The 27,151-nt window shown below is 44.2% G+C and overlaps 2 protein-coding genes across 10 annotated transcripts in view; one reads left to right on the forward strand and one right to left on the reverse strand.

The window, feature by feature from the left end:
* pomt2 (protein-O-mannosyltransferase 2) overlaps positions 1-16,963 on the forward strand; it is a 228,748-nt gene extending 211,785 nt beyond the window's left edge. For 3 of the 5 annotated variants that reach the window (XR_015757815.1, XM_043701478.2, XM_043701475.2), the window contains one exon: positions 6,062-13,726. Coding sequence is in view for 4 of the 5 variants with exons in the window: in XM_043701475.2 (XP_043557410.2) it covers positions 6,062-6,167 (106 nt within the window). In the remaining variant the exon portion in view is untranslated. Of the gene's footprint in view, positions 1-6,061; positions 13,727-15,517 lie in introns of those variants that run through there. The other 2 variants (XM_043701477.2, XM_043701476.2) reach the window with 2 other exon arrangements.
* Positions 16,964-17,106: 143 nt separating this feature from the next.
* Positions 17,107-27,151, reverse strand: part of tmem63c (transmembrane protein 63C) — a 310,233-nt gene continuing 300,188 nt past the window's right edge. For 4 of the 5 annotated variants that reach the window (XM_043701473.2, XM_087989521.1, XM_043701470.2 and 1 more), the window contains one exon: positions 17,107-22,258. In XM_043701473.2, the coding sequence (XP_043557408.1) occupies positions 22,046-22,258 (213 nt within the window). In that variant the 3' untranslated portion in view covers positions 17,107-22,045. The remainder of the gene's footprint in view (positions 22,259-27,151) is intronic. The other variant, XR_015757812.1, reaches the window with a different exon arrangement.

The following is a 27,151-nucleotide window of genomic DNA, read 5'->3' on the forward strand; positions in this document are numbered from 1 at the left end:
GAAAAAGACTCTCTCTGTCCACCCTGTCTAATCCTCTGATCATCTTGTATGTTTCAATTAAGTCACCTCTCAACCTTTTACTCTCTAACAAAGACAGCCTCAAGTCCCTCAGTCTTTCCTCATCAGACCTGCCCTCCATACCAGGCAACATCCTCGTAATTCTCCTCTGAACCCTTTCCAAAGCTTTGACGTCCTTCCTATAATGCAGTGACCAGAACTATACACAGTAATCCAAGTGCGGCCACTCCAGTTTTGTACAGCTGCAGCATGACCTCGTGGCTCCAAAACTCAATCCATCTACCGATAAAGGCTGACACATCGTATGCCTTCTTAACAACCCTGTCAACCTGTGGCGACGTTCAAGCATCTATGTGCATGGGTACAGATCTCTGTTCATCTACACTGCCAATAATTGTACCATTAGCCCAGTACCTGAGCCAGTTCTGTATCCAAATGGCTAGCTCTCCCTGTATTCCATGAGATCTAACCTTGCTAATCAGTCTCCCATGGGGAACCTTGTCGAATGCCTTACTGAAGTCCATATAGATCACATCTACTGCTCTGCCCTCAATCCTCTTTGTTACTTCTTCAAAACAAAACTCAATCATGTTTGTGAGACATGATTTCCCACGCACAAAGCCATGTTGACTATCCCTAATCAGTCCTTGCCTTTTCATGTACACCCTGTCCCTCAGGATTCTCTCCAACAACTTGCCCGCCACCGATGTCAGACTCACTGGTCTATATTTCCCTGGCTTGTCCTTACCATCCTTGACAGAGAAACTCACCTTGTGCCGTAATCTGTTAAATTTTAAGAAGCAATAAACTATCCCAGATTTCACTATTTAATGTAAAAGTTTACAATTTTATTCTTTAAGTTCTACAGAGAACATTTAAACAGCAACTATTCACAACTCCTTTCTCTCAAACCTATCCTTTACATCCCCCTCTACAATACTAGTCTGATTTAAAACATAATAACCCTGATTAAGATTTACAAGAAATCACATTTCAAAACCAACCAGCTTTGTCAATTCTCCTTTGTAGCTTTTCTTCTGTAGCTTTTCCTCTGTATTCTCCTGCATTGTCTTTTCTTTGGTCTTCTGCTGCACAACTTTTCGAATGGATAGGTACCTTTCAGAGAGCTGTTCAGCTAGCAGTCTGGACTTGTTGGTGCCCTTTGCTGATCTCTCCCTAACTGTTCAACATGTCTGGTTTTATAACCCTCGGCACGGTGGCACAGTGGTTAGCACTGCTGCCTCACAGCGCCAGAGACCCGGGTTCAATTCCCGCCTCAGGCGACTAACTGTGTGGAGTTTGCACGTTCTCCCCGTGTCTGCGTGGGTTTCCTCCGGGTGCTCCGGTTTCCTCCCACAGTCCAAAAGATGTGCAGGTCAGGTGAATTGGCCATGCTAAATTGCCCGTAGTGTTAGGTAAGGGGTAAATGTAGGGGTATGGGTGGTTTGCGCTTCGGCGGGGCGGTGTGGACTTGTTGGGCCGAAGGGCTGTTTCCACACTGAATGTAATCTAATCTAATTTCATTGGTTTGATGTCATCCCGAACAGTAAAATTCAAATTCAATTGGATTTTGGTATCTGGAGCATAATTTAAACTGGCCGAATTTCAATGTGTTTTTGTTCCATGGCAACACGGGCTGTAAATTTTCTTTGTTCTTCGTAAACCCAAACATCTAAATAGAAAGCAGGAATTTTCAGCATTGCTTCATCTGAAGCCCACTGAAAACGTTACCTCGTAAGGTAATGAAACGTCTGGAAATGAACCTTCCAGCTCAGCAAGCAAACCTTTGTCCAAAACCTCAACATGAGCTACAAATCTTCTCAAAATCCGCTACAACCCAGTTCTTCATCCAGACACATGGAACAGCCATGGGGACCAAATTTGCACCCCAATATGCCAATATCTTCATTCACTGGTTCAAACAAGACGACTTCTCTATGCTTGATCTCCAACCAACACTATACACCAGGTACATTGACGACATTCTCTTAGATCTATGGAAAGGAGTCACAGTGATATCAACAAGTTTCATCCCACATCAAACTCACCATAGACTACTCTCTACTATCTGTCTCATTCTTGGACACATGCGTCTCCATCAAAGACAGGCACCTCAGCACCAAACTCTACTGCAAATCCACAGACAACCTCACAATACTACACTTCTCCAGCTTCCACCTGAAACATATTAAAACTGCAATCCCCTATGGACAAGCCCTACACATGCACAGGATCTGCTCAGATGAGGAGGAACATGACGGACACCTGGAAGTACTCAGGGATGCCCTCATAAGAACGGGGTACGATGCTTCACCCATGGACCGCCAGTTCTGACGTGCCACAGTGAGGAACCGTAATGACCTCTTCAGGAGATGGACATGAGCTGCAACTGACAGGTACCCTTCGTTGTTCAGTACTTCTCAGGAGCTGAAAAACTACACCATGTTCTTCACAGCCTGCAACACATTATCAATGAGGATGAACACCTCACCAAGACCTTCCCCACACCTCCACTGCTTGCCTTTAAACAGCTACCAAACCTCAAAGAGATCATTGTTCGTAGCAAACTGCCCAGCTTCCAGGATAATACCATACAACCTTGTCACAGTAGACGCTGCAAGACGTGTCAGTGTCGACATGGATACCACTATTATGTGTTGGGACACCTCCCACCATGTACGTGGCAGGTACTCATGTAACTTGGCAAATGTTGTTTATCTCATACACTGTGGGCAAGGATGTCCTGGGACATGGTACATTGATGAGACCGAGCAGAGGCTACGGCAACGGATGAATGGGCACAGCACAACAAACAACAGACAGGAGTGTTCCCTCCCAGTCAGGGAACACTTCAGCGGTCCGGGATATTCGACCTCGGACTTTCGCGTGACCGTCCTTCATGGCAGACTTCGGGACAGGCAACAATGAAAAATGGGGGTCAGGCAGCATCGGAGGAGCAGGAAAATCGATGTTTCAGGCAAAAATGACCGAGCAAAGGCTGGTAGCTAAGTTCAGTACCCATGGGGATGGCTTCAACTGGGACCTTGGCTTCATGTCACACTACAGGTGACCCCATTTCACTATATACACACACACACACACAGATGGACACACACACAAGTTTGTGGGGTGAATTTGTACTTGCAGAATTACATTTTACTTTGCTCAAAAACTGCATGAATCCATGTAAGATTCTGTAAATCTGTTTTTTTAGATTAAAATCAATCTGACCATTGTGGCACAGTCTCACACAGGGCACCTCGCACCTTCAATACATTATCTGGGCCGTCATAACACCAATTGTTAAAGTTACTTTCTCAAGTGAACGTTTTTTTTAAAAAAATGCGACTTAGATATGAAAGAACTGATACCAACATGCTATAAACCTGGCCAGGTTCATTACCCAGAACCAAATCCAGTGTGGCCTTGCCCCTTGTTGGCTTATCTACGTACTGTGTCAGGAAACCCTGCTGCACACAATGGACAAAAACTGATTCATCCAAACTACTTGAACTATCTTATTTCCAGTCAATATTTGGAAAGTTAAAGACCCCCATAACAATTACTCTGTTACTCTCACTCCCATTCAGAATAATCTTTGTTATCCTTTCCTTGACAACTCTAGACCTATTTGGAGCCCTATAGAAAACTCCCAACAGGGTGACCCCTCCTTTCCTGTTTCTAACCTCAGCCCACACTACCTCAGTATATGAGTCCTCAAACGTCCTTTCTACCACTGTAATACTGTCCTTGATGAACAATGCCATGCCTCCCCCCTCTTTTACCATCTTCTCCGTTCTTACTGAAACATCTAAATCCTGGAACCTGCAACAACCATTCCTGGCAAAAGATGGAAAATTATAGGCCAATCAGCTTAACCTCGGTTGTTGGTAAAATTCTAGAATCCATCATTAAGGATGAGGTTTCTAAATTCTTGGAAGAGCAGAGTCTGATTAGAACAAGTCAACATGGATTTAGTAAAGGGAGGCCATGCCTGACAAACCTGTTGGAATTTTTTGAAGAGGTAACAAGTAGGTTAGACCAGGGAAACCCAGTGGATGTGGTCTATCTAGACTTTCAAAAGGCCTTTGATAAGGTGCCACACGGGAGGCTGCTGAGCAAGGTGAGGGCCCATGGTGTTCAAGGTGAGCTGCTGGGATGGATTGAGGATTGGCTGTCTAACAGAAGGCAGAGAGTTGGGATAAAAGGTTCTTTTTCAGAATGGCAGCTGGTGACGAGCGGTGTCCCGCAGGGTTCGGTGCTGGGGCCACAGCTGTTCGCATTATATATTAGTGATTTGGATGAGGGAACCGGGGGCATTCTAGCGAAGTTTGCCGATGATACGAAGTTAGGTGGACAGGCAGGTAGTACTGAGAAAGTGGGGAGGCTACAGAAGGATCTAGACAGGTTGGGAGAGTGGTCCAGGAAATGGCTGATGGAATTTAACGTGAGCAAGTGCGAGGTCTTGCACTTTGGCAAAAAGAATAAAAGCATAGACTACTTTCTAAATGGTGAGAAAATTAATAAAGCCAAAGCACAAAGGGATCTGGGAGTGCTAGTCGAGGATTCTCTAAAGGTAAACATGCAGGTTGAGTCCGTGCTTAAGAAAGCGAATGCAATGTTGTCTCTTATCTCAAGAGGGTTGGAATATAAAAGCAGAGATGTACTACCAAGACTTTATAAAGCTCTGGTTAGGCCCCATTTGGAGTACTGTGTCCAGTTTTGGTCCCCACACCTCAGGAAGGACATACTGGCACTGGAACGTGTCCAGCGGAGATTCACACGGATGATCCCTGGAATGACAGGTCTAACATATGAGGAACGGCTGAGGATACTGGGATTGTATTCGTTGGAGTTTAGAAGATTAAGGAGAGACTTAATAGAGACATACAAAATAATACGTGGCTTGGAAAAGGTGGATGCTAGGAAATTGTTTCAGTTAAACGAGGAGACTAGGACCCGTGGACACAGCCTTAGAATTAGAGGGGGTCATTTCAGAACAGAAATGCGGAGACATTTCTTCAGCCAGAGAGTGGTGGGCCTGTGGAATTCATTGCCATGGAGTGCAGTGGAAGCCGGGACGCTAAATGTCTTCAAGGCCGAGATTGATAGATTCTTGTTGTCTAGAGGAATTAAGGGCTACGGGGAGAACGCTGGTAAGTAGAGCTGAAATGCGCATCAGCCATGATTGAATGGCGGAGTGGACTCGATGGGCCGAATGGCCTTACTTCCACTCCTATGTCTTATGGTCTTATGCTCTACCCATGTCTCCGAAATGGCCACAACATCGAAATCCCAGGTACCAACCCTTGCTGCAAGTTCACCCACCTTATTCCTGCTCCTGGAGTTGAAGAAGATGCACTTCAAACCACCTTCCTGCTTGCGAATGAACTCTTGCAACCTTGAAACCCCTTTGCTCTCAACCTCCTGGCCACTGGAACTATAATTCGGGTCCCCAGCTCCCTGCTGAATTAGTTTAAACCCTCCTGAAGAGCATTAGCAAATTTCTCCTCCAGGATATTGGTACCCCTCTGGTTCAGGTGTGGATCATCCTGTTTGTAGAGGTCCCATCTACCCTACAATGAGCCCCAATTATCCAGGTAGGTGGGACCTCTACAAACGGGTATGGGCAGGGGTGGGGTATGGTAAAGTAGTGTGATAGTGAACTGGAATTTGATGCTCATGACGGTTTGTGGAAATTAAGTGATTCCAAATAGAGATTGGATGGGTTCTCCAGGGAAATAAACTTACAGGATTGCAAAGAACAGGGAGTGAAATGATTGGATAGCACTGTCGAGACCAACATGGACTCTGGGCCAAATGGCCAACCTCTGCTGTTGTAGCTGTGACAGTTTGGCTCAATAACTGCCTTCTGCCTCTGTTTATTTATTACTCATCCTTCCTTTCGAAACTGCATGTCTTCTTGCTTCCGCTAAACATCATCCTGTGTCTCATTTTAACCAGTGCAGAGTCTGTAAACCCAGCAACAAGATGTTCTCCCCATGGTTGAAAGTACACAAATCTTTTTTTTTGTATATTTCAGTTTCTACTTGTTCCACCCCCTGTCCTATGGGATGGTCGGCCCACTTGCTCAGGATCCTCACAGTCCAATGGCAGGATTAAAATGGCTGGAATCCTGGGAATTCTAAGTGTTACCAGAGATCAGAAATGGAGAATGGCAGCTATTGTTTATCGCTGGCATAAGGTTGGACCAAGATTTCAATCAACTGAGGACAAGACTCCTACCTTTGCCTTAAGCTTTTAATAAGCTCTTTTGTAGCCTTCAAAATGATGGATTCACTTACTGTTGTCAGCTTGGAATTGATGTTTGTAGTATTCAGTTAATAAAGCAGAATGCTTTATTCAAAATATTTTACCTTTAACCTGGAACTATCCAGAAGGTGCTCCAGCCTTGATGTAGATGTTGAACTTCTGCATGCAAGTGGCAAATTTTGATTTGAATCTCACCATCTAAGGTTTAGTCTGTTTACTAACCACTGTTTCTGAACTTCGTAATTCCCTGAAACATACTGCCTTCTACAGAATTGCCTGTAGGGAACTTCAGAACCATATCCAAACTGCCTATTGTGGAACTGTGCAGACAAACTTTCAATTGATGGGATTATGTGTAATTCAGCAAAAAAATAAAGAACTGTGGATGCTGGTAATTGGAAATAAAAACAGAAGTTGCTGGAAATACTCAGCCGGTCTGGAAGCATCTGTGGAGAGAAAGCAGAGTTAATGTTTTGAATCCAGTTCTGAAAAAGGCACACACATTGTGTAATAAAATTAACTTGAATTTTTTTATTCATTTATGGGACGTGGAATTGCTGGCTGGGCCCAGCATTTAATGGCGATCCCAAGTTCCCCTTGAGATGGTGGTACTATCGGTAGACCCACAATGCCCTCGTGGGATGAGTTCCAAGATGTTGATCCAGCAGCACTTAAGTTATGGTCATATGTTTCCAAGTCAGAATGATGTCTGGCTTGGAAGGGAGCTTGTAGAGGGTGGTGCTCCCATGTATCTGCTAGCCCATCCTTTGAGATGATAGTTGTGGGTTTGGAAGTTGCGATCTAAGGATCTTTGGTGAATTTCTACAAAAACAAATTCATTCTGACAGTAACTACACCATAAAGCCACAGGCCCTCTCCAAGTATGAACTGCTGACAGCCTCTAGAGCACCAGACACACCGCTAAGCATGAGGCTGCAGTATCTGGGAGAAGTGTCATTGAGTCATACAGCACAGAAATCCATCCTTCAGTCTGACTCAGCCAGGCTGACCATAATCCAAAAGTAAACTAGTCCCAGTTGGCATGGTTTGGCCCATATCCACTTAAAACCTTTAATATTCATGTATCTAACCAAATGTCTTTCAAATGTTGTAACTGTACCAGCCTCTGCCACTTCCTGAAGCAGATTATTCCATTACACACAACGCCGTCTGCGTAAAAACATTAGTCCTTAGGTCCCTTTTAAGTCTTGCCCCTCTCACCTTAAATGACCTTTAGTTTTGGGTTCCCCGACCCTGGAAAAAGACCTTGTTTATTTACCCTGTCCATGACCTCTATAAGGCAACACCTCAGATTCCGACACTCGCGGGAAAACAGCCCCAGCCTATTCAGTTTCTCCCCGTAGCTCAAACCCTCCAACTCTGGCAACATCCTTAGAACATAGAAAATTGCAGCGCAGGACAGACTCTTTGGCCCTCGATGTTGTGCTGACCTGTGGAACCAATCTAAAGCCCATCTAACCTACACTATTCCATTCTCATCCATATACCTATCCAATGACCATTTAAATGCCCTTAAAGTTGGACAGTCTACTACAGTTATGGGCGGCACGGTGGCACAGTGGTTAGCACTGCTGCCTCACAGCGCCTGAGACCCGGGTTCAATTCCCGCCTCAGGCGACTGACTGTGTGGAGTTTGCATGTTCTCCCCGTGTCTGCGTGGGTTTCCTCCGGGTGCTCCGGTTTCCTCCCACAGTCCAAAAGATGTGCAGGGTCAGGTGAATTGGCCATGCTAAATTGCCCGTAGTGTTAGGTAAGGGGTAAATGTAGGGGTATGGGTGGGTTTCGCTTCGGCGGGTCGGTGTGGACTTGTTGGGCCGAAGGGCCTGTTTCCACACTGTAATGTAATCTAATCAGTTGCAGGTGGTGCGTTCAACGCCCCTACTACTCTGAGTAAAGAAACTACCTCTGACATCTGCCCTGTATCTATCACCCCTCAATTTAAAGTCCTGTCCCCTTGTGCTAGCCATCACCATCCGAGGGAAAAGGCTCTCACTGTCCTACATAATCCTCTGATTATCTTATATGTCTCAAATCTCAACCTTCATCTCTCTAACGAAAACACCCTCAAATCCCTCAACCTTTCCTCCTAAGACCTTCCCTTCATAACAGGCAATGTCCTAGTAAATCTCCTCTGAACCCTTTCCAAAGCTTCCACATCTTTCCTATAATGCAGTGACCAGAATTGTACGCAATACACCAAATGTGGTCGCACCAGAGTTTTGTACAGCTTCAGCATAATCTCATGGTTCCGAAACTCAGTCTCTCTACCGTATGCCTTCTTAACAACCCTATCAACCTGGGTGGCAACTTTCAGGGATCTATGTATATGGACACCGAGATCTCTCTGCTCATCTACGCTGCCAAGAATCTTTCCATTAGTCCAGTAGTCTGCATTCCTGTTACTCCTTCCAAAGTGAATTACCTCATGCTTTTCCACATTAAACTCCATTTGCCACCTCTCATTCCAGCTCTGCAGCTTATCTGTGTCCCTCTGTAACCTACAACATCCTTCCGCACTATCCACAACTCTGCCTACCTTAGTGTCATCCACAAATTTACCAACCCATCCTTCTACGCCCTCATCCAGGTCATTTATAAAAATGACAAGCAGCAGTGGCTCCAAAACAGATCCTTATGGTAAACTACTAGTAAACTGAACTCCAGGATGAACATTTCCCATTAACCACCACCCTCTGTTTTCTTTCAGCTAGCCAACTTCTGATCCATACTGCTAAATCACCTTCAATCCCATGCCTCTGTATTTTGTGCAATAGCCGACCGTGGGGAACCTTATCAAACACCTTACTGAAATCCATACACTCCACATCAATCGCTTTACCCTCATCCATGTGTTTGGTCACCTTCTCAAAGAATTTAGTCAGGTTTGTGAGGCATGATCTACCCTTCACAAAACCATGTTGACAATCCCTAATCAACTTATTCATCTCTGATTATAAATCCTATTTCTTACAATCCTTTCCAACCCTTTACCCATAACCGAAGTAAGGCTCATTGGTCTATAAGTACCGAGATTGTCTCTACTCCCCTTTTTGAACAAGGGAACAATAGTTGCTACCCTCCAGTCTTCTGGCACTAATCCTGTAGACAATGACAACATAAAGATCAAAGTCAAAGTCTCGGCATTCTCCTCTGTGGCTTCCCAGAGAATCCTAGGATAAATTCTATCCAGCCCTGGGGACTTATCTATTTTTACACTTTCCAGAATTGCTAACACCACCTCCATATGAACCTCAATCCCTTCTAGTCTAGTAGCCTGTATCTCAGTATTCTCCTCGACCACATTGTCTTTTCTAATGTGAATACTGACAAAAGGTATTCATTTAGAACTTCCCCTATCTCAACTTCCCACTACTATGCTTGATTGGCCCTAATCTTACTCTTAGTCATTCTTTTATTCCTGATATAGCAATAGAAAACCTTAGGGTTTTCCTTGATCCTATCCACCGATGACTTCTCATGACCCCTCCTGGCTCTTCTTAGCTCTCTCTTTACTGACTAACATCCAACTCTCAAGTGCCCTAACTGAGCCATCACATCTCATCCTAACATAAGCCACCTTCCTCTTGACAGATTCAGTCTCTTTAGTAAACCACAGCTCCCTCGATCACCACTTCTTCCCTGCCTGACATACAAGTCTAACATACTTACCAAGGACCCGCAGTAACTGGTCTTTGAATAAGCTCCACATTTTAATTGTGCCCATCCCCTACAGGTTCCTTCCTTATCCGATGCATCCTAAATCTTGCCTAATCACATTGTAATTGTCTTTCCCCCAGCTATAACTCTCGCCCTGCGGTATATACCTATCCCTTTCCATCGCTAAAGTAAACATAACCGAATTGTGGTCACTATCGCCAGAGTGCTCACCTACCTCCAAGTCTAACAGCTGGCTGGGTTCATTACCCAGTACCAAATCCAATATGGCCTCGCCCCTTGTTGGCTTGTCTACATATTGTGTCAGGAAACCCTCCTGCACGCATTGGACAAAAACTGAAGTACTTGAACTATAGTATTCCCAGTCAATATTTGGAAAGTTAAAGTCCTTCATAATAACTACTCTGTTACTCTTGTTCCTATCGAGAATCATCTTTGCTATTATTTCCTCTACATCTCTGGAACTATTTGGAGGCCTATATAAAACTCCAACAGGTAACTCTCCTTTCCAGTTTCTACTTTCTGCCCATACTACCTCAATAGAGGAGTTCTTAAACATCCTTTCTGCAACTGTAATACTGTCCTTGACGAGCAATGCCACACCTCTCCCTCTTTTACCATTTTCTCTGTTTTTACTGAAACATCTAAATCCCAAACCTGCAATGACCATTCCTGTCCCTGCTCTACCCATATCTCTGAAATGGCCACAACGTTGAAGTCCCAGGTTCCAACCCATGCTGAAATGTTCGCCTACCTTATTCCGGATGCTCCTGGCGTTGAAGTAGACATATTTCAAACCAACTTCTTGCCTGCCGGTGGCTTTTGTGATCTTGCAGTCTTAGTTCTGATTTCACTGCTCTCATCCTCCCGTCTCCTCGAACTACAATTTCGATTCCCATCCCCCTGCTGAATTAATTTTAACTCACCCGAAGAGCATTAGCAAATTTCCCCCAAGGATGTTGGTATCCCTCTGGTTCAGGTGAAGACCATACTGTTTGTAGAGGTACCACCTACCCCAGAAAGATCCCCAATTATCCAAGAATCCAAAACCCACTCTCCTGCACCATCCCTGTGGCAACATGTTCAACTCCTCCCTCTCCCTATTCCTCGCCTCACTAGCATGTGGCACGGGCAACAAACCAGAGATAACAAGTCTGATCGTTCTAGCTCTAAGTTTCCACTCTAGCTCCCTGAATTTCTGCTTTAAATCCCCATCTCTCTTCCTTCCTATGTTGTTGGTGCTAATGTGGACCACAGTTTGGGACTATTCACCCTCCCCCTCGCGGATCCCAAAAGCACAATCAAAGACATCACGAACCCTGGCACCTGAGAGATAACGCACCAACCGTGAGTCTCTCTCATTCCCACAGAACCTCCTATCTGTTCCCCTAATATGGAATCCGCAATGACTAATGCGCTGCTCCTCATCCCCCTTCCCTTCTGAGCAACAGGGACAGACTGTGCCAGAGACCTGTGCCCTGTTGCTAAGCCTTGGAAAGTCATTTCTCCTTTCACCCCCCCCCAGAAACAGGGTAGTTGTTATGGGGGACTTCAACTTGCCAAATATTGACTGGAAATACTATAATTCATAGTATCCAAAGCTGTATACTTGTTATTGAGGTGAACGGCCGCAGGGAACCCTGCACTGCCTGCCAGTTCCCTTTCTGTCCCCTGACAGTAACCCATCTACCTCTTTGTTTTTACCTGAGGTGTGACTACCTCCCTGTAACTCCTCTCAATTTCTCTACTCATTGCTCATTGTTCCCTACTCTTAACAGCCTTACCCTTCACTCTAACAAGAACATAACAACAATTCAGAGAGATTATCTCACTTTTAAAGCCTCCCATGTGCCATTGTCCCCTTACCTCCAATCAATTCTTGCAAGTTCCTGTCTCACTGTCAACATTTGCCTTATTCCAATTAGCAACTTTAACTTTTATACAAGGCCTGTCCTTTTCTATCACTATTTTAAAACTAATAGAATTCTGATTACTAGTCACAAAGTGCACCCCCCAATAACACTTTCATCATTTGCCCTGCCTTATTTCCCAAGAGAAGGTCACGTTTTGCTCCTTCTCTAGTAAGTGCATCTACATATTTAACAAAGTCCTTAACGCTATGGCAGTCCCAGTCTATGTTTGGAAAGTTAAAATTCCCTACCAATTATTCTTGTACAAAGTTGAGATCTCTCTACATATTGATTTAGCAGGAAATTCAGGAGCAAATAGATGAGTGATGTATACTACAATTCCATCAAGGGAATCGTCCCCTTATTTCTGAGTTCCACGGATATAGCTTCACTGGGCAATCCCTCAGAAATATCTTAAGTACAGTAGTAACGTTTTCCTCAATTGAATCCTAGTTTTTAGATTTTTAGATTAGATTACATTACAGTGTGGAAACAGGCCCTTCGGCCCAACAAGTCCACACCGACCCGACTAGTTCTAGGGCTTTGTGGGAAATCATAAAATCACTGCAGTGCAGGGATTAGCCATTTCTCCGAAGAGCATCATATCTACTCCCCCAACCTATTCCCATAACTCTGCATTAACCATGGCTAATCCCCCTAACCTCCACAGTTTGGACAGGGAGAGGAAACTGGAGCACCCAGCAGCAACCCATGCGGACCTGGGGCGAATGTGCAGACTCCACACAGTCACCTGAGGTGGAAGTGAACCTGGGTCCCTGGTGCTGTGCCACCCATAATGCTTGATGTCAAATCGTTCTGTATCAATCCATTCGGATTATATCACCATTCTTCCTGTAGGATTTGACAAATTGGATTAATTATTTGAAAGTCAGACCAGAAGTCACAATTACAATTGTTTATTAATCTCATAACAACTTGCAGCATTGAGATACACAAAAATATTTAGCATTATTAGTGCAAGTAATAATTGAGGTTAAAAGGCAGTGGAGATTATTTCCCTGGACATTAGCAATAGCTCTGATTTAAGGTAATATCAATCTCAAAGGCCAAAGACTAATTTATACTTGGATAAACCCATTATATAGGTCACAATAACTTCACACAACACGACTGAAAGACATATTAAAAATCTGTTTGGTTTATCTTATTACTTTTACACCCAGTTTTATCAGCAACTTCTGGAGCTTGTTATTTTGATTTGGTGGCTTGAGTTGGTTGTTTCATCATCTGGTATCCTTGCAATCTGCCATCTGGTACGTCAGACAGCAAACTCCCATCTTATACATGACATCTATTTTCGTCTGAGTTTTTAGTCTCCTGGCTGGAGCCGATTTTCACATTCGGTAGATATATTTTTACATCAGTTCAGGCAGCATCCAAGGAGCAGCGAAATCGACGTTTTGGGCAAAAGTTGCCCGAACGTCGATTTCGCTGTTCCTTGGATGCTGCCTGAACTGCTGTGCTCTTCCAGCACCACTAATCCAAAATCTGGTTTCCAGCGTCAGCAGTCATTGTTTTTACCATATTTCTACATCAGGTTAACTCAAAACAATCTCTGCCCAGAGGGACTACTCGCTGTAATGTTTTGTAAACATGTTTTATTATAATTACTTGGATTATTAATTGAAAAGAGAATAACTTTTGGAATCATAGAATTGTTATGATGCAGAAGGAGGCTGATCAGCTTAACGTAGCTGCACCAGCTTTCTCAGCATGATCTTTAGGACTTGGTGCCATTCTCCTGATTTATTTTCCCCATAACCCTGAATATTGTTGTCATTTCAATAAACATGCAATGTCCTTTTGAATACTTCAGTTGAACCTTCCTGTTCTACACTTCTGTTACTAAATGACTTTCTGTTTGAAAAAGGTTTTTCCTCTCATCACATTTACTTCTTTTGCAAATCAATTTGAATCTGTGCACACTTCCTCACGATCCTAAAGGAACAGTTTCTCCCTTTCGAGACCCTTTGAGATTTTGGTAATATCAATCAAATATTCTCTTAACTTTTTCCACTCCAAGGAAAGCTGTCCTAACCTCTCCAATCTAACTTCATAGCTGGTATTTCATCTCTGAAATCATTTTTGTAAATCATTTTGACAGTCTTGCATCTGTAGTCAGCAAGATTTTGGAAAGAATTCTGAAGGATGGAATTTATGACTATTTGGAAAAGTATAGTGTGATTAAAAGCAGCATGGCTTTGTGAGGGGCAGGTCATGCCTCACAAATCTTATTGAGTTCTTTGAGGAGGTGACAAGACAGGTTGACAAAGGTCGAGCAGTGGATGTGGTGTATATGGATTTCAGCAAGGCATTTGATAGGGTTCCCCATGATAGGCTCATTCATAAAGTCAGGAAGTATGGGATACAAGGAGATTTGGCTATCTAGATTCAGAATTGGCTGGCTGACAGAAGGCAGAGAGTGGTTGTAGATGGAAAGTATTCTGCCTGGAGGTCAGTGTTGAGTGGGGTCCGCAGGGCTCTGTTCTTGGGCCTTTACTCTCTGTAGTTTTTATAAATGACTTGGATGAGGAGGTTGAGGGGTGGGTTAGTAAATTTGCAGATGACACAAAGGTTGGAGGTGTCGTCGATAGTATAGAGGACTACTGCAGGCTGCAGCGCGACATGGACAGGATGCAGAGCTGGGCTGAGAAATGGCAGATGGAGTTCAACCTGGATAAATGTGAAGTGATGCATTTTGGAAGGCCGAACTCGAATGCTGAATGTAGGATTAAAGACAGGATTCTTGGCAGTGTGAAGGAACAGAGGGATCTTGGTGTTCAAGTGCATAGATCCCTCAAACCCAAGTGGATAGGGTTGTTAAGAAAGCAGATGGTGTTTTGGTTTTCATTAACAGGGGGATAGAGTTTAAGAGCAGCGAGATTCTGCTGCAGCTCTACAAGTCCCTGGTGAGACTACACTTGGAATATTGTGTTCAGTTCTTGAAGAAGAGCTTATGCCCGAAACGTCGATTCTCCTGTTCCCTGGATGCTGCCTGACCTGCTGTGCTGTTCCAGCAACACATTTTCAGCTCTGTTCAGTTCTGGTCGCCCTACTATAGGAGAGATACAGAGGCTTTGGAGAGGGTGCAAAGAAGGTTTACCAGGATGCTGCCTGGACTGGAGGGCTTGCCTTACGAAGAGAGATTGACTGAGCTTGGGCTTTTCACTCTGGAGAGAAGGAGGAAGAAAGGAGACCTGATCGAGGTAATGAGAGGCATGGCTAGAGTAATAGCCAGAGACTTTTCTCCAGGGCAAGATTGACTGGCATGAGGGGTCATAGTTTTAAGATATTCGGAGGAAGGTATAGAGGAGACGTCCGAAGTAGGTTCTTTACGCAGCGAGTTGTGAGCGCATGGAACACATTGTCAGCAATGGTGTGGAAGCAGAGTCATTAGGGACAGTTAAGCAACTGCTGGACATGCACATGGACAGCAGTGAATTGAGGGGTGCATAGGTTAGGTTATTTTAGTTTAGATTAGGATTAATCCTCGGCACAACATCGTGGGTCAAAGGGCCTGTTATGTGCTGTGCTTTTCTATGTTCTATAAACCACCTCTTCACTTTATCCTCTGTATTCACATCCTTCCTAATGTGTAGGACTCAGAACTGCACCCGCTGCTCCAGCTCAGATCAAACCCATCTGAAATCACATACCTTTGGGCTATAAACGGAAAGAAGATTGTGCTGTTTACAAACTGAATGCCAGGTAAGTTTTGCAACTTGAAAAATCAAGTGTTAAATAAATTGTTGAGCTCTGCAATACAGTGTTGCTTTTTAGAAGCAGTAAGAGGGAGAATCTGCAGTTAACAAATTCTGCCTGACAACAGCCTCCAGTCAGTTGAGCTGCAGAGTATTAAAACTGTAAATGCCAAGAGCAGCACAATGTAAGAAATATCAAAGCATGCAGCTCGGAAGCATCTACCACTTTGTCTCTTTCTGTAGAGATAAACCAAGCAAAGAGAGAGTTCCTGCAGGATTCCAGTTCACCTGATCAATCACTCTGCTACAGGCAACAGTGTCTTGTGTTTGTAAAGATGAAAAGCTCTTGGAGAAAAATAACCTCACCTCTGGTTTGGATTTTAATCTTAAGTATTTTGTTTACTCTGTCCATATTCTTCCACCACTATTGTATATTTAGATATGCACTTGTGATGCCAAGGCATACAAGACTATGAGGCAAATGCTGGAAAATGGAATTAGAATAGTTGGGTGATCGCATGGACTGAAGAGCTTTCTGTGCTGTACGTCTCTATGACTCTATTATACATGTGTTTTCTGTTTATCATGATTGTGTGTGTGTGTGTGTGTGTGTTTATGGCTTTGAAGGGATACAAAAGGCTGTTTGTTACACTGTCGGTTACACTGGAATGTAAAGTAGTGAGGTGCTACTAAGACTTTATAAAGCTCTGGTTAGGCCCCATTTGGAGTACTGTGTCCAGTTTTGGGCCCCACACCTCAGGAAGGACATACTGGCACTGGAGTGTGTCCAGCGGAGATTCACACGGATGATCCCTGGAATGGAAGGCCTAACATATGATGAACAGCTGAGGACCCTGGGATTGTATTTGTTAAGAGTTCAGAAGGTTGAGGGGAGATTTAATAGAAACTTACAAGATAATGCCTGGCTGAGAAAAGGTGGATGCTGGGAAATTGTTTCTGTCCGGCGGGGAGACTAGGACCCGTGGGCACTGCCTCAGAATTAGTTGGGGGTCAATTTAGAACGGAAATGAGACATTTCTTCAGCCAGAGGAATTCACTGCCATGGAGCACAGTGGAGGCCGGGACGTTAAATGTCTTCAGGGCAGAGATTGATAAATTCTTAATTTCGCAAGGAATTAAGGAATATGGGGAGAGTGCGGGTAAGTGACGTGGAAATGCCCATCAGCCATGATTGAATGGCAGATGGGCCAAAGGGCCTTACTTCACTCCTAGTTCTTATGGTCTTATGTAGTTTAAATTGCAAAAATTATAAATTCTTTCCTTTTAGCAAGACCAATGAAAATAAGATAGCTTGTCATAATAAAGTATTTTTTTGTTGTTGAAGCAACTTTGTGTGAATTAAGCTTTTTTATTTATTCATTCTGTGGGGTGTGGGCATCACTGGCTGGCCAGCATTTATTGCCCATCCCTAGTTGCCCTTAGAATGTGGGGGTGAGCTGCTTTCTTGAACCACTGCAGTCCACCTGCTGTGGGTTGACCCACAATGCCCTTAGGGAAGGAATTTCAGGGTTTTGAACCACCGACGGTGAAGGAACAGTGACATATTTCCAAGGATGATGAGTGACTTGGACGGGAACTTGAAGGCGGTGGTGTTCCTATATTTCTGCTGCCCTTGTCCTTCTAGATGGAAGTGGTCATGGGTTTGGAAGGTGCTGTCTGAGGATCTTTGGTGAATTTCTGCAGTGTATCTTTTGGATAGTACACACTGCTGCTACTGAGCATTGGTGGTGGAGGGAGTGGATGTTTGTGGATGTGGTGCCAATCAAGCTTCTTGAGTGTTGTTGAGACTGCACTCATCTAGGCAAGTATTTCATCACACTCCTGCCATGTACCTTGTAGATGGTGGACAGGCTTTGGGGAGTCAGGAGGTGAGTAACTCGTCGCAGTATTCCTAATCTCGGACCTGCTCTTGTAGCCACTGCATTTATGTGGTGAGTCCAGTAGAGTTTCTGATAAATGATAACTCTCAAGATGTTGATAGTGGGGGATTCAGTGATGGTAACACTATTGAATGTCAAGGGGTGGTGTTTAGATTGTCTCTTATTGGTGACGATCATAGCCTTCCATTTACGTGACACGAATGTTACTTGCCACCTGTCAGCCCAAGTCTGGATATTGTATTGATCTTGCTGCATTTGAACATGGACTGCTTCAGCGTGTGAGGAGTCACGAATGGTGCTGAATGTTGTGCAATCATCAGCAAACATCCTCATTTCTGACCTTATGATGGAGGGAAGGTCATTGATGAAGCAGCTGAAGATGGTTGGGCCTAGGGCACTACCCTGAGAAACTCCTGAAGAGATGTCATGGAGATGAGATGAATAACCTCCAACAACCATGACCATCCTCCTGTGTGTTGGGTATGACTCCAACCACAGGAGAGTTAGCCCCCTGATTCAAGCCCATTGATTCAAGTTTTGCTAGGGCTCCTGAATACTTTGGTCATTTTAGTCTGATTGGGATTTTATACTTTAAGACAGCTTGTGGGGCATGATTATTGGGACACTCTTCCTGTTAAGTTCTGACACCAATATCTGTTATAAGTACAGCACATCATGCACCTGTATTCTCTGCCACTATTAATAAAACCTAGAAAACTAAATTTTATTCACTCCTCTCCCTACTGCCCTGATGCTTTTCATGACATCTTTCTGTTTCTGCACACTCTAAAGAGTGACATTATACTGTAATCTCCTATTTCTTTGGACCAAAATCTCTTCATGCTCTTCAACATTAAGCCTCAACTGCCACCTACCTGCCCTGTTCACCAACTTATCAATGTCCTTCAGTATTCCTGCACTACTTTCCTGATAGTTTAAAATGATTCCCAAGTTTTGAATTGGATGTTAGTCCCTGCCCAGATCTTCAGGAAAAGCAAGGATCCCAAAACCGATGCAGGAAATTCCATTACAAACCTTCAAGCCCAAATTGTATCTGTTTTCTCTTATTACCATGAAGCCAACTTTACATTTATGTTGCTCGTATCCCTATAACTGTAATGTTTCTGGCAAGTCTGTTAAGTGACACAGTATCAAAAACATTTTGGAAGTCCATTTACAATATTTGCCCCTCTCAAACTTAAGAGCTGATCATCATCTTCAGTAAGCGAGGAGGAGGACACACCCCTATCTACTCCAGTGGAGCTGAGGTGGAGAGGGTTGAAAGTGTCATGTTCTTCGGAGTAATGATCACCGAAAATCTGTCCTGGACTATTCGCATTGATGTATTAGTTAAGAAGACACAACAGTGTCCCTTCTTCCTCAGAAGGCTAAGGAAATCCAGTATGGTCATCAGGACTCTCACCAACTTTCATAGATGCACCATAGAAAGCATTCTATCTGGATGCATCACGGCTTGACACGGCAACTGCTCTGCTCAGGACCGTAAGAAATTACAGAGAATTGTGAATAGAGCCCAGTCCCCATCATACAAGCCAACCTCCATCCACTGACTACGTTTACATTTCTCACTACCTTTGAAAGGCAGCCAACATCATCAAAGATCCTTCCTACCCCAGTTATCTCTTCAAATTTCTTCCTTTTGTGCTTTCAATATTTCATATTTTTGGAATGCAATAGCAAAACAGTGTCTTGATGAAAAGTAATTTCCCAGTTTCCAATTATCATTTTCCAGCCTCATTCTCTAAGGATTTGTGTTCACTTTGGCTTTTCTACTTGTGTATATTTCAAGAAGTTCTGGCTGTCTGTTTTTATATTGGTTGCAAGTTTTAACCTCAAAGTTTGTTTTTCCCTCTATTAATCCTTTTGGTCGTCTTTTGTTGGTTTTTAAAACTGTCACAATCCTCTGGTTTACCACTAGTTTTTGACTCATTTTTTTTCCTTTCAGTCTGAGGCTATCCTTAACTTCCCTGCTTAATTGTTGTTGGTTTATCTTGTTCCTTGACTACTCCTTCCTCACTGGAATATGTCTTTGCAGAGAGCCATGAGCAATTTTATTAGAAGCCTGCCATTGTTCCTCAACCGTCTTGCTGCTAAACTCCTTCCCCAATCCAGCTCCTTCTGCCCACATTCCATTTAATTAATGTTATTGAAGCTTAGCACAGTTATTTCCCACCCAGGTTCTTCCCTCTCAATCATTCTATCATTTCATGGTCGTTGTTTACCCTGACTTAATTTATTAAATCTCCCTCTTTTTATCACCAACAGATCCAAAATAGACTGATCCCTGGTTAGATCTACAATGTATTGTTTTAGTAACTGTCCCGAATATACAATGAATTCTCCCTCATAGCTTCCTGTGCCAATCTGCCAACCAAATTCACATGAAGATCAAAGTTACCCATGATTTCTTTTTCCAAGGTGTCTCTCCACCAGTGAAGTTACTGACTGGTCCTTCTTGCTGGACTTAGCCTTACAACATTTTTTGAGCAAGCTTGTTACATTCTCCAAGTTAATTTTACAGTCAAAGCTTAAGTTGATGTAGTCTTACATACCACAGGACTGCTCTCTCATTGAACCCACACGACTGGTGTTACTCTGCATTGCAAAAAACTGTCCAGCTAACTGATCACCAATTTTACAGTGATGGAACCAGGTGTACTGAGCTTTATTTTTCACACCGATTTAAGCAGATTATATTATTTGAACTGGCTTCTAATGCCATAACTCAAATTTTGATGAAAGTAATATGTGCCATCATAATTCCAGCAAACGCATCCTCAGCATATAGGCTGTGATTACTTTCTAGATGAGCTTGATGTTGCCACAGTGTGGTCTCAACTATTCACAATTAATTAGGTACTGGTGTAGAAAGTGCACAGGTCATTAAAATAGCATTAACAGCTAGAAAAGAAACTGAAGAAACTAATAGCACACTGTCTTTATAATCTACAGAACTGGAATACAAGCACATAGACATATACTGAAGCCTCTGATTCAATCACAAATGAGCTTTTTGCCACACCTTGACGAAGGATATATTTGTTTTTGCAGAAATGCAGCATAGATTTACCAGAAAAACAACTGGATTGCGAGGGTTATAAATACAAGGAAAGATTAAGTGTTTTCAGTTGTACTGTTTGGATTTAGAAGGTTATGGGATGATGGAAGCCATGCTGTCACCATGTAAAAGGTAGCAGGAATCAGAATTAGGGAGCTTTATCTAAAGGTTAGAGCCAGACCTATCAGAAGTGAAGTTAGAAAACATGTAAAGTTTGTAACTCAAATTTAATCCAACAATCTATTTGAATGTTAATTTTGTTGAACAAAGGTAGAGCAGCCAAAGACAGTATCTGTAATTAAATCACAGCCATGATCTCGCTAAATATTGGAATGGAGTCTGGGTCTAAATGGCTTCGTCCTGTTTTAGTGTTCCTAATGCAATGACTGGGGATTTACACAGATTGCTTCTCATTGACTACACTGTTTAAATTGCCTGAATGCATAAATCTCTACTTTCCACCTTGCTTCCATGTAAATTAGTGACCCATGTCGAAAAATGTCTCAAACGTTGGTAATCACTTTGTTGTATTGTCAAATTATAGACCCTTACATCTCAATGAAATGTGTCCACTTTCAACCCCACATGTCTGCTTATATTTCACATCTGTCTGACCAAGTCTTCCCCGCCTTTCCCAGTTACACTCCGTGTGAAGAGCTATAAATGTGCACAAGGAAAGATAATAATGAATGCTGGGAAAAATAGGAATGCAGGAAAACAAGCAGAACTAAAAATGTAAATGCAGGAATTGAAGATGACAGGAATGCATGGATGTATGGGAAATGCAGACTTTAACAGGAATTAGTAAAAGTTAGGAAGAGAAGGAGAAACACAGCGAGGAAGAGGACAGAATTTGTCAGGAAGTGAAATGTCAAATAAACACACAGAGCATTGGGGATGGATTAAGAAGAGAAACACCACTTATCACTTGCTAAATTTAAATCAACAAAATAGCCAGTAACAAAACAAAAGACAATTGGTCTGAAACTATACAGATTAAAGTAGTAACTACATATATACACACACATACATGTAACTGAATAAGATCACAGGATGCCAGGCCTTATTAGCATTTGGTCATTGAGAAGAGCCATACAGTTTTCTATGTAATGTGGCATCTTTTGATGGAATCATGTTCCAGCAACGTTCCAGCTCCCATGTACAGGCAGATCTGGTGCATCACACAATACTGTCTAGGCACTCAGAAACATGCAGCATTCACTGGGACATGCTGATAGCAATGTGGCCGAGAGTAACCAGGTTATCACACGCAGTTATAAAACAAAGCAATCTGACATTTGGCCCCAACCAACCTCTTCTCAAAAGCTCCATACTCTTTTTTGCCTCCACAATCGGCAGGTTATCTGTGGGGTTAAAATTGAGAGCCTCCAGAGAGAGAAACATTGCTCAGTTATATCTGAGATTGTACGGCTATCCCAGGATCTCCTAGTGGTACTGGATCTCACTGTCCATCAATGATCCAGCAGTTGGCTCATGCTGCTGTCTCTCAGAATCTGTTTCCGAGCTTTGTATTCGGCCAGAGTCCTCAGATTTGGTCTCATCAGCACGATTTTCCATGGTCCCATAGGTCTGATGTGCAGGGGATGCTGCAGGCATTAGTCCCAGTTCAGGATCCTGGAGAACAGCTGCAACAAACACCTAGAAATCAATCAAAGGAAGTGGTTAAAACAGAAAACAGACAGAGGAACATCTTAAGACTAAGAATAGAAGATCAGAAATAGGAGAAGGCTATTTGGCTCCTTAACCCTATTTTACCATTCACTAAGGTCATCACTGATGAGATTATGGCCTTAACTGGATTTTCCTGCCTTTTCCTACAATCTGTGATTCCCTTCTCAATCGGAAATCTTGTCTAATTCAGCTTTGAATATATTCAACAACCCAGCTTCTGCTCATTGTGGAAGAGAATTCCAAAGTCTAATAATCCTTACAGAAAACAAGAAACAAAAACAGAAATTGCTGGAAAAGCTCAGCACATCTGGCAGAATCTGTGGAGAGAAATTAGAGTTAACACTTAAGTCGAGTGACCCTTCCTCTTTTCCTTAGACAACATAATTCTGCCACATCTCAGTCTGAGCCTTATTTTTCTAGAATCACCCACAAGGAGAAAAATCCTTTCAACATTCTCTCTGTCAAGCTCCTTCTGACTCTTGTATGTTTCAGTACATGATCAACTCTGTTTGTTCTAAACTCCAATAGGTACAGGCCCAACATGCTCAACCCTTCCTCCTAGCACAACCACTTGATTCCAGGAATTGGCCAAGTGAACCTTCTCTGAACTTCTTCCAACTCAAGGCCAGGCCTGACAAATCAGGTTGGATTATTTGAGGAGGTGGCGAGGTGTGTAGATGAGGGTAGTGCAGTTGATGTAGTTTATATGGCTATCAACAAAGCCATTGTCAAGGTCCAATTTGAGAGACTGAAAAGGTAAAAGAACATGGGATCTTGGGCAACAAGACAAGTTGGAAGTCTGTTTGTGTGACGAGAGGTTGGTGTAGCATAGGGATTGTGGGGGACAGCTAGCTCAATTGGCTGGATGGCTGGTTTGTGATGTAGATTAGATTCCTGACAGTGTGGAAACAGGCCCTTCGGCCCAACCAGTCCACACTGACCCTCCGAAGAGAAACCCACCCAGACCCATTTCCCTCTGATTAATGCACCTTACACTGTGGGCAATTCAGCCTGGCCAGTCTACCTAACCTGCACATCTTTGGACTGTGGGAGGAAACCAGAGCACCCAGAAGCAACCCACACAGACATGGGGAGAATGTGCAAACTCCACGCAGACAGTCACCCGAGGCTGGAATCGAACCTGGGAGCCTGGTGCTGTGAGGCACCAGTGCTAACCACTGAGCCACCGTGCCATCATAGAGTGATAGGACATAGAATAACACAGTGCAGAACAGGCTCTTCGGCCCTCGATGTTGCACCGACCTGTGAACTATTCTCAAGTCGACCCCCTACACTATCCCATCATTATCCATGTGCTTACCTAAGGATTGTTTAAATCTCCCTAATGTGGCTGAGTTGATTACATTGGCAGGTAGGGCATTCCACGCCCTTACCACTCTCTGCATAAAGAACCTGCCTCTGACATCTGTCTTAAACCTATCACCCCTCAATTTGTAGCTATGCCCTCTTGTACAAGCTAATGACATCATCCTAGAAAAAGACTCTCACTATCCATCCTATCTAATCCTCTGATCATCTTGTATGTCTCTATTAAATCCCCAATTTAATACCGTCCTGTCCCCCTTAGTCCAAGAACTCCCCACCTACGTTCGGGACACCACCCACGCCCTCCACCTGCTCCATGATTTTCGCTTCCCCGGTCCCCAACGCCTTATCTTCACCATGGACATCCAGTCCCTGTACACCTCCATCCCCCATCACGAAGGACTCAAAGCCCTCCGCTTCTTTCTTTCCCGCCGTACCGACCAGTACCCTTCCACTGACACCCTCCTTCGACTGACTGAACTGGTCCTCACCCTGAACAACTTCTCTTTCCAATCCTCCCACTTCCTCCAAACGTAAGGAAGCTATGCCTGCCTCTTTGTAGGATATGTGGAACAATCCATCTTCCGCAACTACACTGGCCCCACCCCCCACCTTTTCCTCCGCTACATCGATGACTGTATCGGCGCCGCCTCGTGCTCCCACGAGGAGGTTGAACAGTTCATCCACTTCACCAACACCTTCCACCCCGACCTCAAATTCACCTGGACAGTCTCAGATTCCTCCCTCCCCTTCCTCGACCTTTCTATTTCTATCTCAGGCGACCATATCAACACGGACATCTACTACAAACCGACCGACTCCCACAGCTACCTGGACTACACCTCCTCCCATCCTGCCCCCTGTAAAAACGCCATCACATTCTCCCAATTCCTTCGACTCCGCCGCATCTGCTCCCAGGAGGACCAGTTCCAAAAACGCACATCCCAGATGGCCTCCTTCTTCAAGGACCGCAATTTCCCCCCCGACGTGGTCGACGATGCCCTCCACCGCATCTCTTCCACTTCCCGATCCTCCGCCCTTGAACCCCGCCCCTCCAACCTCCACCAGGACAGAACCCCACTAACCTCCATGTACAGCGCATCATCCGCCGTCATTTCCGCCACCTCCAAATGGACCCCACCACCAAGGATATATTTCCCTCCCCTCCCCTATCAGCATTCCGTAAAGACCACTCCCTCCGTGACTCCCTCGTCAGATCCACACCCCCTACCAACCCAACCTCCACTCCCGGCACCTTCCCCTGCAACCGCAGGAGGTGCAAGACTTGCGCCCACACCTCCCCCCTCACCTCCCTCCAAGGCCCCAAAGGAAACTTCCATATCCGCCACAGATTCACCTGTACCTCCACACATATCATCTATTGCATCCTTTGCACCCGATGTGGCCTCCTCTATATTGGGGAGACAGGCCGCCTACTTGCGGAGCGTTTCAGAGAACACCTCTGGGACCAACCAACCCAACCACCCTGTAGCTCAACATTTCAATTCCCCCTCCCACTCCACCAAGGATATGCAGGTCTTTGGACTCCTCCATCGTCAGACCACAGCGAAACGACGGTTGGAGGAAGAACGCCTCATCTTCCGGCTAGGAACCCTCCAACCACAAGGGATGAACTCGGATTTCACCAGTTTCCTCATTTCCCCTCCCCCCAGCCTGTCTCAGTCAAATCCATCAAATTCAGCACCGCCTTCCTAACCTGCAATCTTCTTCCCGACCTCTCCGCCCCCACCCCAGTCTGACCTATCACCCTTACCTTGACCTCTTTCCACCTATCACATTTCCGACGCCCCTCCCCCAAGTCCCTCCTCCCTATCTTAGCCTGCTGGACCAACTTTCCTCATTCCTGAAGAAGGGCTAATGCCCGAAACGTCGATTCTCCTGTTCCCTAGATGCTGCCTGACCTGCTGCGCTTTTCCAGCAACACATTTCCATCTCTATTAAATCCCCCCTTAGCCTTCTTCTTTCCAATGAGAACAGGTTCAAGTCTCTCAGCCTTTCCTCATAAGACCTTCCCTCCAGACCAGACAACATCCTGGTAAATCTCCTCTGCACCTTTTCCAATGCTTCCACATCCTTCCCGAAATATGGCTATCAGAACTGTACACAATATTCCAAGTGTGGCCGCACCAGCGTTTTGTACAGTTGCAGCATGATATTGCAGCTCCAGAACTCAATTCCTCTACGAATGAAGTTGAAACTTTATTGCTGGAACAGCACAGCAAGGCCTGTGCCCGAAACGTCGAATCTCCTGTTCCCTGGATGCTGCCTGACCTGCTGTGCTGTTCCAGCAATAAAGTTTCAACTTTGATCTCCAGCATCTGCAGACCTCACTTTCTCCTCTACGAATGAAACCTAACACACCGTATGCCTTCTTAACAGCAATATCCGCCTGGGTAGCAACTTTCAGGGATCTATGTACATGGACTCCAAGATCCCTCTGCACATCCACACTACCAAGAATCTTTCCATTGACCATTCTGCCTTCCTATTATTCTTCCCAAAGTGCATCACCTCACATTTAGCTGCATTGAACTCCATTTGCCACCTCTTAGCCCAATTCTGCAGTTTTTTCCAAGTCCCCCTTAAACCTGTAACATTCTTCCACACTGTATACTACTCCACTGACTTTAGTGTCATCTGCAAATTTACTAATCCATCCACCTATGCCTGCGTCTAAGTCATTTATAAAAATGACAAACAGCAGTGGTCCCAAAACAGATCCTTGTGGCACACCACTAGTAATCGGACTCCAGGCTGAATATTTTCCATCAACCTCCACTCGCTGCCTTCTTTCAGAAAGTCAGTTTCTAATCCAAACTGTTAAATCACCTTCAATCCCATGCCTCTGCATTTTCTCCAACAGCCTACCATGTGGAACCTTTTCGAAGACTTTACGCAAGTCCATGTCTACCACGAGACCTGCCCTACCCACATCTACATGCTTGGTCTCCTTCTCAAAAAACTCAATGAGGTTTGTGAGACACGACCTGCTCTTGACGAAGCCATGTTGACTATCTGAAATCAAATTGTTGCTTGCTAGATGATTATAAATCTTATCTCTTATAATCCTGTCCAAAACCTTTCCTACAACAGAAGTAAGACTCACTGGTCTATAATTACCAGGTCATCTCTGCTCCCCTTCTTGAACAAAGGCACAACATTTGCAATCCTCCAGTCCTCTGGTACCAAACCTGTGGACAATGACGACTAAAAGATCAAAGCCAAAGGCTCTGCTATCTCCTCCCTAGCTTCCCAGAGAATCCTCGGATAAATCCCATCTGGCCCAGGGGACTTGTCTACTTTCATTCCTTCTAATACTGATAACACCTCTTCGTAACTAACCTCCATCCCTTCTAGTCTAATATCTCATATCTCTTTCTTCTCCTCTGTAATACTCTCCTTTTCCTGAGTGAAAACTGATGAGAAATGTTCATTTACCACCTCCGCTCTCCACAGGGTCCGTACTCAACTTCCCACTTCTGTCTTTGACTGGCCCTATTCCTACCCTAGTCA

The sequence above is a fragment of the Chiloscyllium plagiosum genome, unplaced genomic scaffold, assembly GCF_037043375.1.
Source record: "Chiloscyllium plagiosum isolate Xiang-an unplaced genomic scaffold, Cpla_swu_hap1 HiC_scaffold_8, whole genome shotgun sequence".
Lineage (NCBI taxonomy): Eukaryota > Metazoa > Chordata > Chondrichthyes > Orectolobiformes > Hemiscylliidae > Chiloscyllium > Chiloscyllium plagiosum.